The sequence below is a fragment of the Bipolaris sorokiniana genome (assembly GCF_000338995.1).
Source record: "Bipolaris sorokiniana ND90Pr unplaced genomic scaffold COCSAscaffold_11, whole genome shotgun sequence".
NCBI lineage: Eukaryota > Fungi > Ascomycota > Dothideomycetes > Pleosporales > Pleosporaceae > Bipolaris > Bipolaris sorokiniana.
Window position 1 is genome coordinate 1 of NW_006911905.1, and position 12,617 is coordinate 12,617.

Below are 12,617 nucleotides of genomic sequence, written 5' to 3' on the forward strand. Positions count from 1 at the left end.
ACGGAATAGTCTCAGGACTATCCTGAGCACGCCGCAGCTAGCCACCAAAGCTATCGAATATATGGAACAGACGCAGATCCTTGGGCAAGTGGGGATCAGAGATGAGTAGACGACGCCGAGCGCTGGGGGGAGACGGTAGGTACAGCGGACGCGACAGACGAGGCAGCGAGCCTCTACGAGCCTAGAAACATAGCATGCAATTAGTAGAACCGCTATCTAGATGGCCGGCCAAAGCATATAGATGGTGGTTGATGGAAGACGGCAGGTTGCTGGGGACAGATGGTCTCTCTCAAGGGATGAAGTGGGGCGGCGCGGATCAACGTCCGCACCGCGTCCGCTGTCTGCCACGCCTGTCACTCCGGGCATAGCTGCGCAGCACGCGGCTGAAACCGAGTAGGAGTCAATAAATAAATAAATAAATAAATAAATCATATTACCGTCAATACGATATTTTTTCGCACAACTTAGATATATTACTAAATAACTACTTAACTACGCTAGTTATTATACTGATTTTCGTACGCCAGTAATCCAGCACTACGCATTGACGCCCATACACGCTGTAATTGTTCGTGTATTGGTTTATAAGCTTGGAAATGCCGCTTCTTTTTCATAATTGGCATGCCCTTCATCTTTGAATATTCAAACTTAAGCTAGCTCAACTCAGCTGCAAGCTTATTTTGAACCATCTTTCGCGCCGAATGGGAGTAAATAACACCCATTGAAGATTTGAGAATCGTACGAGTGCGTTGTTGCCGTGATCGCCGCGATTGTGTAATTGAAGTCATGGTGCGCAACTCACCAATCGCTTGGTCTCTAGCAACAGATATATTATACGCCCTAAACAGCGTACGTTTTACGTTTTCGCTAAGCTCCTCGTTCTCCAGACAAAAGTCAATATTGCGCTTAAGCGTCCGGATTGTTAGAGGCGTATTTAGCTCTAGTGGTGGTGGTGTTCCATCTGTAGTAGCGTTGCTACTACTATCACTACTATTACTGCCAGTATCTTGGGAATCAGCGTCCCAATCAGCAAAATCTCTCTGTATATTATTCTTAACGCGCTTGGTATCCAATAGATATAATCCTGAGTCCCGCCAGCCTTTTTGTATCGTACGGGGTTTAAATGTATAGGCGCGGATTGACTCGATAGCAGCCAAGAACCCAACCTTATTAAAAGCTGTACAGCGTGTTCGGGTTGCATAATCAACAGCCTGCGCGTGCTAGTGCTTGTACGGCTGGAAACAGCCCACATCAAGTAGTTGGAGAAAGTGAGATGTATATGGAGGCAGGCGATAGGCAATAACCTTATGATCCTCAAGGACTTCTAGAAACTCTTGGGTGCAGTGTGAATCAAATCCGTCGAACAGAAGCAGCCGATATACCCCTTGAGTATGCTTCTGACTCTGTTGTACGAAGTGCTTTACCCACTCATAGCTTAATTGATCATTTGTATAGCCACTATCGCTATACGCGATCAGATAGTTATCAGGCAAATCAGTGAAGTAGCGTTCAAGGAACGCGTCGCCTTCAATAATAACCATTAGTGGGATAGCGTGGCCTGCAGCGTTGACGCACTTAGTTACAGTTAATGATGTACAATCATCAGGCGTTGGTAAATAGACACGGCGGCGAGGCTCAAAAGTAACAACCCACTGGTCTTTTCCGATTCCAATGCGAAAGCCAGTCTCGTCAAAGTTCCAGATATCTGATGGTGGGATGCCATGCGTCTGAATCAAGCTTGTGAAGGTGTTAAACCACTCCATAATAGAGTCTGAGTCATGCGCAAGTGCGCGATTAAGATTAAGAGATCTCTGTCGCCGTACGTGAAGCTCGGGTTGCCGTTTAAGCCATTGTTTTGCCCATCGCGAGCTTGCGGTTGGTGGAGGACCAGGACCATCATGAGCTTGTTGAAGAAGATAATTGGCACACGATACAATCATAGGCAATCGTACACAAACGCCAAGTTCATCAAGACGTGCGATATAATCGTACAGCGCTTGGTCTTGCGCCTTAGCAAGCTTGTAGGTACCAGAAGGACGTTGAGGATGTGTTGGGCGGCCCTTTGATCGGGCGAGTAATCGCTGGTATAGAACACCGTATTCACGCGCAAGCTGCTTAAAATTGGGCTTCGAGATATCTTTGATAGACTCCAGGATCTCTGTAATGCGATTATTAATTAAAGTTTGAGATTGAGCCATTGTGGGGGCTATAAGTAGGGATCAAAGTAATTGAGTTGCGAAAAAATATCGTATTGACGGTAATATCGTATTGAGCGTCGGCACTCGCCTGCGGCGAGTGTCAGCGCAGCTGACTTAGCTGAATAAGCTAAGACTTGGCACGGATAAATATTGCTTTTGTCGGGTCTGACATAAGCAGAACACCAAAACCTTCGCACCTTTGCATCACCGCTAATAGTAAAGGTCTATAGCTCTAACTTATATAACTTATCTTAGTAGGTAGTAACTATAATATAAAAAAAATTTAGCTTTCTATCGATAGTATTCGTTGTGATGCAAAGGTGCAAAAGTTTTGGTATTCTGCTTATGTCAGACCCGACAAAAGCAATATTTACCAGCCTAACCACAATATAATTATTTTACTGTATAACTAACTAGTTATTAATATAGTAAATTAAGCAGTATCTAGAGTATCTTTCGTGCATGTACGCGCATTATGGCCAGTCTCTCTACACTTACTACAGCGTGCTAGAGCCTGGCGGCTAACACCTGATCGCTCTCCTCCTTGACGCTCTTCATAAGCAATCTGCTGATCAGCCTCGCGCTGAGCGAGTAGATCCTCTCCAGCTCCCTTTGTTAGCAGTCCTTGCTTCTGTATCCGCTTCTTCTTACGCTGCTTACGCTTTGTTGCTGCTTTATTAGCTTTCTTAATGCTGGCTATCCGATCGCGCATTAGCTTAGCCGAGAGCATCATTACCTCTGCTCCCTTCTTAAGCTGGTTAATTACTATAATAATTAAAGCTAGCGATAAGCCTTAGTGCCGCTAAACGCGATCGCGTATTAACGTTGATTGAGCTTTAAGCTCACGTGTATTACTAGGCGTACGAGCCTGCCAAAGAGCCTCTAGAACAGCTTGTGGAGTAGGCGTACAGAGCTTTATTGTTACAAGTAACAACAGGAAGGATCCTCTTCCTGGGTATGACGATGAATGGTTGGGAAACCACTGGGGATCCCAACGGGTAGAATGATCTTCGCCCCGCGAAGATCACGTGACTGGCATCTCGCCAAGAGGGCAGATGCCACAACATCTAGAGATGTCAGGACTGGAAACAATGAGGATATAAGGATGGGTGGATTTCCATTATTTACTCTCGTTGTGGTCAACTCAAATCGTACCTTCTTACTAGTTACTCAACTTTACAAGATTGATACTTGTTAGTCTATTCGATATAGATTAGGAATTGTCAAACCTTTTGTTATCAATTCTCCAAGCACGCCACTCCACTGCATCACCAGACAAATACCTTACGGAGCTATTCACCTTATCCTACTCGCCCTAACCCGGATCTAGCTTAGAGAATTATCAGCACCCAACCCCGTGTAACATTTATATCAAGCTTTAGTAGACCAATATCTGGCTGGAGAGGAACAACGCCTGCGCCGCGGAAGGCAGAGCAGATATTAGCTGGCGTGAAGGATCGATTAAAGGCTGCCTTAAACGCTAACAGAAACTTAAGCTTAGTAATGTGATTAATATAATAGTTAGTAGTAGATTAGGCTCTCTACCTTACGGCTGTACGCGCGCTTCGATAGCGAGAAGCAGCCAACGTCAAGGGGCTAGAGTAGGTGAGATAAATGCGGCGGCATGTAGAGCGTCTATATATTATTCTCCTTACAGAGCTCTTAAAACTCAAGAGACTAGTAGCTCTTATAGCCGTTAAGGATAAGTAGGCGACATATACTAACAACGCGAGTCTTCGTGTAAGCGTTAAAGTGCTTTAGCCATACAACGCCTAGCTCATTATTCATCCAGCCATTATCGCTAACTGCGATCGCTCAGTCGCGTAGGATCTCTGCCTCCTCGTACTAAGCAGATAGGTGATACTAGCCAGCTGCGTTAATCGCTGCGATCAGCGTCACCTACTTACGATTACTTAGCTTAACTACCTTTAGCCGGCCTCTTCTCTCTAACGCTATAACGACAAGCTAAGTCGTAATCTCACCTATTTTAAAGCCAGCTTTGTTAAAGTTATAGACGTTCTCATCGTAGATGCCGTACTCAGCCTTTGTCTAGTCTATAAGCTCAAACCAGCTCTTAATTAGGACTAGATCTTCGCATAGAGCTCTCTACCTATCGTACGCTCGGTTAAAACGCGTTGTAAGACTGTCTGTACGCTTAATAAAGTTGCGTGGCCAGTGGACGCCAGCCTGGCCAGCGCCGCGCGCAGCCAGCAGCTTATCAGCCATATCGCGCACAGCTTCGTAGGTAGGCGAGAATCTATTTATATCAAGATCAAGTATATGATTAACTATCACCTCCTCTTCTAGCTTGGTAAGCTTCTTTGAGTTGGGCTAGCAATCGCGTCGGCGGCGGATTGTTCGTTCTGATACGTTATAGATAGCAGCAGCACTGCGATTACTTTATATCTGACCAGATTTAATAGAGAAAATAGCAAGTTGAACGTCCGATTCATCAAAAACCAGCTGACTAGCGCTACGTTGAGCCATTGTACATTAAGATGAGAGAGGTGCGCGAAGTTAGTGAGGTGCGGCGCTCGCTTGTACGCGGCGCTCGCTTGTAAACTACGTTAGTAGTAGAGTAGCTAGTAGATAGAAGGCAGAGCAGATAACTAGAGCAGATAATAAGAACAGATCACTAAGAAGAACAGACAACTAGATCAGAACAATCCAATTCTTTAATCTCTTTCCCCTAGCATTATTTCTTTCTACCTAGAAACTATCGATTCGCTACCTCTGAGTTCATCGCTAGACAAGTAGATACATCTGCCTCTGAGCTAGCTATAGAACAAGTAGTGCCCTCTCCTTATTCCAACATTAACTACTCTAAGTAGTTTCCTCTTATAAATATTACAATTAAGTAAATAATAAGATGGTAAGTATGCATCAGGAAATAGTAGCCCTGCATCAATAAATGAATGCACCTTATTTGGGTAATCCGAGTCTTAGCTTACTAAGTTTCGTGAGACTACCTAAACAAGTAATCGACCTGTACTCCTGAACATAATAGGCTATCTCTCTTCTGTCAGCTTTTTGTCCTTTGCCAACTATTACTTTCTATTCTCAGATTTTTGTACTGGGGACTGTGGTCACATTCAGCTCTACTTGGTTCTCAACAAATTTAAGTGAGATCATCGTTCCACGTCAGTATCCACGTTCACACCTAAACACGACGCTGCTTCTACTCCGCCCTTGCTATAACCACCCCACCTAGGCTAGGAACTATGCCTCTTCTTTTAGTTCCGAATGCCTCGTCTAATCAAAGAGGAGATGTTCTTGCCTCTATATGAGCAATCGGCTCCTGAATATTCTATTACAGTATCGTTACTATAGGCGATATCGCATTTATCTCTCTTTACACATAACATAGACTCAACTCTGCTTTTTTCCTCGGCGCACTGTCAAAACTGGCAAGTATGCCTAACTATTTTATTATTCCACAACCCGGAATAAGCTACTAAATCAGCGCTTTCGCGTCCTTATATAGCAGTTCGCCTTGGTTGTTAGATCGGACAAAAGCCATAAAGAGACGCCTTGGTTAGGCAATCCGTTTCTAAGTAGATATCCTGGAACCGACCTTTGCTGACACTAGACTAGAATTTGAAGCTCAGTGCTACTTTCGGCCAACCTCGCTTAAATAACAGGATAGCCTAAAGTATAACCATGACCTCAACTAGCTCCTAAGTAGCCGACTTGACTCATAGTCTAATTAGATGATGGCACTAAACGCAACATACTAGTTTTAATATATTAACAATTAGCTTCGTTTTATGCAAGTAGCTGTGCTAAGTAAGCTGATAGGTTGACTGTCTAGACATGTCTTCTCAACCACCGCTCCTTCATGGTTTTCTGTTGAAGCAGAGCCCATATACGCGTAATCTCAACTAATAGTGGCTGTTAGGAAGCCTAAAGATTGGCGGGTTGCAATGCAATGAAGCATTAACATTGCCGTAATCTAATGCCTTGGCTCCTTCGGGCCAACAAGCATGCAGTTGGTATCATGCCACACCCTGAAAATAAAATTTAGCTCCGCTCTACTTTTATGAGATAGGGGCTTCGTTCATGCGGCGAGCCGCTCTGGCATTGGTACATAGCCGATGGAGAAGCTCTTCAGGGGAGTGCCAGTCTTCTTTGTCTAATCTACAAAAGGGCGATCTTAAACTTCACAATGTCTCTTTCTTCTTTTCATTCTCCCAATCCTCATCAAGATATTTTTGTCCCCTATATTCCAAATAAGCAACCGGGCACTAGAAAGCGTAAGGCGAGTGATAACACAAGCGAACGCCAGCCCAGCGAAAAAAAATGGACCCAAAATGTTGCGGGAGCCAAGAGCACCAGTATCACTTCAAAACAGAATCTTGAATCACCCACTCAGATTTTGACTTCATGCTCTAAACCTGTTGACGACGAAGGTACAGTGGATTGATGCATCTTGCGATATCAGATCTCAACTAACTCGGGCTTGATGACACAGTTACTGAAATTAGTCACATGGCACTTTATTATGATGAACGCGAACGTAAGGATAAAGACAAAGCCTCTAACATTCTGGAAAACCAAAGTCTTGTGGTTGTCGAAGGAACAAATGCTTTCGCCGCCGACATGACTTCGAGTGAGTTTTCTAGGAGTTAAGATTCATATCCTCTCTAACGATTGATAGAAGAACGTACATTTGCTGCTGGTGAGTCAATATCTAGTTGCTAGCCTTCTGACGATGGAGATGGCCAGCAGACAATACTGGGAGCAACTATGCTCGCCTGTCAACATACCAATCAGTGCGACGGATATAAAAAAATACATTAGAAACGTTAAATCCACCGCCCATGGATGCATGTGTACTAGAGTTGCCTCCTAACTGCGGAAGCGAACTTCCCCTCTCTACCGACTCAATAGATTTTGATGTAGATAATTGTCATGCCATTCCCCAATCCATGACGACAAGAAATGGCGAGATACCTGATCGTAATGGCGTTCCTGGTAGTCACAGGAGGAATTTAAGAGCACTTAGCGACGATAAAGGAGATTGACACGAATTTGAGCAAATCACAGCTCATTTTCAGTATGATGATGGCTCGATACGCTATTTCATTATTTGGAGAGGGTGGCCTGTAGCGAAAAGTACGTGAGAGCCTGCTGAGAGCTTAGAAGACTGCTTAGAGCCTGTCTAGAGATACTGGGCTTTTAAGAGGAAGTGCAACTCGAGCAATAATTCAACTACCGCTGGAGATCACATGGGTCTATTTGGCGACTAGATACCTGAGGACGATGGAGATCGACACGAAATCGAGGAGATCTTGGATCATGACGAGCATGGTGGCTTGCTACGCTGGCTTGCGTTATGGTCCGACAGGTCAATAACGTGGGAATCTGCTAGTAACTTCGATAATTGCCGATGGATTATCGAACAGTACTGGGGTCATATGTTACAGCAAATAGTAGCTGGTCGCTCGAGGCTTCAGATATAGATAGAAGGACCCAATTTAGACTTTTGGCACTATATTATACATATGACCAACTGCAAAGATAGCTGTTTCTAGATTCTGTTGGACTTGAGAGCTTAATGCATTAGAAAATCAGTGGCTCTTCTATCGTGTAGTTACTCTTGCATCCCTAATCAATCTAACGAGGCGGAATGATCACCCAACTAAGCTGATCATGTCCCACTAGCACGTCGACGTCGAGACAATATCACCCAATTTTCTCACAGTTAACATCATATAGTATTGAACCACAGATTGCGACTACTGCCACACATTCGAATTTACCCCGTCTTCTATAAGAAATCTTTGAAACCAGCACTACCAGACGCTAAGCTATCAAGATACACAGAGTTCAACGACGACATACATAAGGACGAGACGATTGAAGACCTAAGGAGATTTTAACGTCAGCGGAAATGCTTAGTCAAATGGCGGAGATAGCCGAACAGCCGCAACACTTGACAACTAAAAGAAGATCCTACGAACTGCAAATCACTAGTACATGAGTACCACCAGTATACATCCGAGAAAGATAGGACCGGATTCTTGAAGCAAAGGGAGGATCGAAAGAATTAACTTGTAACTAGCCCAGATCAGCTGATGATCAGGATAGCGTTGGTTCGATAGCAGGAAGGCCTATACCAGGGTTTGAACTCCCCTCGGCTTGCGCTTTCGCACGTTCCTGAAGATCAGGGAACGCAAGGCCTCGACAGGCGTACGAGCACTCGCGATCTTTCAGCTCTAGAAGTCGCACCCTACTATAAGCAAGGCGCAACTTCAGGCGAGCAATTTGTAACTCAATTTTGCGACGCTTACGCTAAACTCTCTCCCACTCTTGCTCGGAAGTAAGTAAACTACACTTATTAGTTACGCAAATACAGCTAGCATAACGACTAGAATTTATCTTAATAAAACAACGAAATTCCTCCTGTTTGCAACGCTTACAGCGAAAGTCCATTTCTAGAGATTCGTAGTCCAATTAAGCACACCGGGTATAGAGATCTGCTACTGACTTCTAGGCACGATTGCGATGGGAAGATAGAACCTTGGCCACGATTGGGAAAGTTGAAGGAAGCAGGCAGTTATATTGAACTAGTACTGGCCGACCTTTTATACAAAACACACCGCGACGCGCGGTAAGTTAAGATAATGCTCTAGAGTGTTGAGACGACAACTCTAGAAGGGGGTAATATCATAAGTAAAAAGCAGAATAATTCCCTGGCTAACAACGAGTGGTTAAAGGTTCTCACTCAGGATGCAGGCTAGAAGGTGATAATCGCTGTGGAGCCACACTGTGACTAAAATAACCGGGACTTAGGAATACCCTACTCTTTGCACTAATAACTACGCACCTGTGGGGGTGACTTGTAATCTATTTAAGCGCCTCATCATATTACTATATACTATGTCTAAATTCGATCACGTGATATCTGCTACACCACAATATCCAGCACTGTCTTCCTCTTACAAGATTAATGTTGTCAAGATATCGGAGTAATCATACGACAGCTATCACAAAAGGTTTAAGTTGCAATATAATCTCGGATCGTTGATCGTAATACATGTTGTGAGAAATTTGTGATTTGTAAGGATAGTATTTGATTCACTAATACCGAGTACATAGCCGCGTGTACGTCCTTGGTTATAGCAATTTTTGAATAGAATTTAGGCAGGTTAGAGTCACTAGAATCCCTGTGTCGTATCGAACTGCTATCATGGTACTCACCTAAGAGTGTTTATTCAGATACCATAAAAAACCCTACTCTGAGAGCAGACTTCTAGTCTCTAATATTACTCAAATGGGCAATTTGGCAATCCAAACCCTATTTTTATGTCGAATATGTCTATTGAAACAAATATGTGCCATGTTTTCTCTAAAAGTTTTATCTCTCCTTCATTGCTATTGTTTTCGATGATTGTGCGTCAAAAACCTTCTGGGTCAGTGAAATATTTCCATCCCACGTTACTAGCCCTGAGGTACCAGTAGGAAAGAGCCTTCTCATTGTACTGGCTGAACTCAATCAACAGGTCAAATTGGGAACGTGCGACAACACATTATATCAGGCCGGACCAGTTGTATTAGCTTTGTGATTGATAAGTCTGGCCACCGAAGCCCCTGTACAAGGCATATTGGCAAATGAATCTGCCGGTTAATCGAGTTGTTCTCTATACTGACAATAGAGTATGATTCCAATCAGGCAATCACTGTGCGAGGTTTCCAGAGGGCACGCGCTCCCACATATAAAGTCTACGATTTCGTCTCACGACGAAAATTATCCTTTCATCTCGATACAGTCAATCCTTTCTTCAACACCTTCACAACCGACACAGCTTAGCTGTTGAACAACACATCGTTTACAATGAAGTCATTTATCGCATTTCTCACTATGGCCACGATTGTTGTAGCTGCTCCGCAGCCTGCCCAAGGTCTTACTGGAATCGAAGCTCGAGACCTCTTGGATAAACGACAGTCATGCAGTGACTGGTGCGCGACGTCTGGCGAAAAATGTCAAGGCAAAAATGGAAAACAGTACTGCTGTGCAGGGCCACCTACCAATGCCTGTGCTCGCTGGTCATGGCCCGTCCCGTCCGTGGTGTTAGCTCGTCCGAGGCATTGCGTTGTCAGGCACACAATGTTCTTCTAAGTATAACTTCTCGTCATGTGACTATTCGAGTGAGCTAATCAAAGCTGTTTCTGATTGTGGGTCGTATGGACCCGAGTTCGCTAAGCTACTGCGAGACCCTCACCTCGGAGACCGAATATGGCATTACGATTCAGTGTCAGGTTAGCGTATGTATTGTTACGAGTAATAAGAAGGACCCGCATTTTAATCAAAGATTCGCGATTGCGTGACAACAAAATACTCGCAGAAAAGCAATGATTAGCAGAGATCAGGCAGGTTACGAGGACATGATAGTCGTCATCGCCAATTTCCTTAACATCTGATATAGCAAGAGTAGAAGTCATGACTAAAAAGGCTATATAGGGTCGGGGTCGATGTGCTTGGCGTTCTCAGACGCCAAGGCTCCGCCCCCAAATGCCGAGCAATGTATTTGTGTACACCAGTCTGTTTGAATCATTTGTGATCCTCATGAACGGTAAGAGCTGGTCTTGTACATGTAATCTTAGAGTACTGCTCAACTTCTCTTCCCGTAGAAAAAGAAGTCGACAAAGGGTAGATACATTTCATTAATACACTGACCATCAACTTCCATAATTCTTCTCTGCGTCTCTGGTTGTATGCACAAATGCACTACCTTCCAAAAAGTTTGATCCGAGAGCCTAAGAGCGCGAATTCCTCACAAGAATTTCCAAGGGAGGAGGGCAACCCGTCTATCATATTGCCACATTAAGTCATTAGGTTCTAATAGCGAGCACGAACATGCTGTAAAGGATCTTAGGCCAGGGGGCCTTACAGGTACTTGACTAAGTCGGCTCCACAAAGACCCACATCAGGCTATATCCAGAACAGCTCTACTAAAATCTTTAAGATATAAAAGGTATCTACAAGGCTGCTTAACTTTTACTACAGCTCTTAGCTATAAACATAACGCTTCACAACATAGTCACTTTCATTCTTAAAACTACGAAAATGAGACTCTCGTCTGTACTTCTCAGCCTTGCTGCTACTGGAGCTCTATGCTCCCCCACTGCCTCTGTAGCTGACCCCACTGCTGAGAAATGCGCCGAACTCGAGGCCCTAGGTCAGGACCAAGGAAACCCCCTCTCAGAAAGTGATGCTACTGCTCTTCGAAAATGTGGAAAGCATCCAGCTGAGCTTGGTCTCGTCAGCTCTCTCTACAACCCGGACGAAAAGGCGAATCTCACCAGCCCTGCCAATCGCGGAAAACTTCTCGATGAGCTTACGGGACTCCAAAAACGGGCCTATTGTCAAGACGGAGGTCGTGGTCACGGCTGGGACTACGACTACGGGTGTACTAATGGCTGGTGCTGGAGGAATTGCGAAGGTCCTTTTAATGGTGCTCTAGAGTTCAGGAAGACGTGGTGCTGGCTCGCATATGAAGCTGGTAGCGGAGGCTGGACTCCCTGTGGCAGGTGGCAGGATTGCGAATGGTCATACAACAATAAGAATGCTAAGTGTGCTAAAGGAAATTGCAAATCTTGTGGTTGCGGCTGTTAGTGTTAGAATCCGCGGATTGGGTGAACATCAGATCATGAAACGAATAACGGGTTAGGAAAAGCTAGTAACAAGAGAGGATTTTGAGGCAGATTTCACATCTTTAAATCAATTCGACTCAATTATTGTCAGTTATTGTTTAAAGGCTCCGAAGAATCAAGCGATGCTACTGCATGTGAAACAGCAGGGGTGTTTTGCTATTTTAGCTTCCATGCCAAAGATAAGAGACTTAAGAACACAAGCTATAACGCTATAATTTTGCTATATAGAGCCTGCGATAGATAAAAATAGATGTAAAGAGCATCGGCTTATTGAAATGACTCTACATAATTGTGCAACGTTGGCATAACATAGTTAATCAATATTCCTAGTCCGTTGCGGGGGGATGTTCGACCCATAGGGACGGACGTTACAAACTTTTCACAGTTCCTGTTAAGTGCATAGTGAGCATCGAAAAATTTAATAATCATAGAAGTACCAGAGCAAAGAGAGACCATCTGTTCATCTACTATTACTTGCCGAAATCACCTGACAAAGCCATACCCTTCCTGATCCTACTCCCATACCTAATTGGGTCCCACTGACAGCCGAGCTTCATGGTCGATACTCAGAGGGTATCCATAATATGTTGCTACCAGCGCACATGAACCAGTTGCAATCTGAACTTATACCAGCACCCTGGTACTGTGGTTTTGATGCTGCAACGTCGATGCGGTCTGTAAACTGGGAACTAGGGATAGTAATAGCAATAGTGCCTGTTTCTGTATAGAGCAAAGTACCAGTGGAGAGCACACACCAACTTC

General features: G+C 44.2%; 3 protein-coding genes across 3 annotated transcripts; 2 read left to right on the top strand and 1 right to left on the bottom strand.

Annotated features, from left to right (window-relative positions):
* Positions 1-1,220: 1,220 nt before the first annotated feature.
* On the bottom strand, positions 1,221-1,541 carry COCSADRAFT_95765 (uncharacterized protein; the record flags this gene model as incomplete). Its single annotated transcript, XM_007703986.1, has 1 exon — positions 1,221-1,541. The coding sequence occupies one exon, from the start codon at positions 1,539-1,541 to the stop codon at positions 1,221-1,223; it is 321 nt and encodes a 106-aa protein (XP_007702176.1).
* Positions 1,542-6,363: 4,822 nt separating this feature from the next.
* COCSADRAFT_28223 (uncharacterized protein) lies at positions 6,364-7,222 on the top strand (the record flags this gene model as incomplete). Its single annotated transcript, XM_007703856.1, has 4 exons — positions 6,364-6,607; positions 6,670-6,807; positions 6,856-6,876; positions 6,999-7,222. 4 exons carry the CDS (start codon positions 6,364-6,366, stop codon positions 7,220-7,222), a joined length of 627 nt encoding a protein of 208 aa, XP_007702046.1.
* A 3,996-nt stretch (positions 7,223-11,218) lies between these two features.
* COCSADRAFT_38606 (uncharacterized protein) lies at positions 11,219-12,048 on the top strand. The gene has a single exon (XM_007703877.1). It carries the CDS (start codon positions 11,269-11,271, stop codon positions 11,815-11,817), a length of 549 nt encoding a protein of 182 aa, XP_007702067.1. The 5' UTR covers positions 11,219-11,268; the 3' UTR covers positions 11,818-12,048.
* The last annotated feature ends 569 nt before the right edge of the window (positions 12,049-12,617 follow it).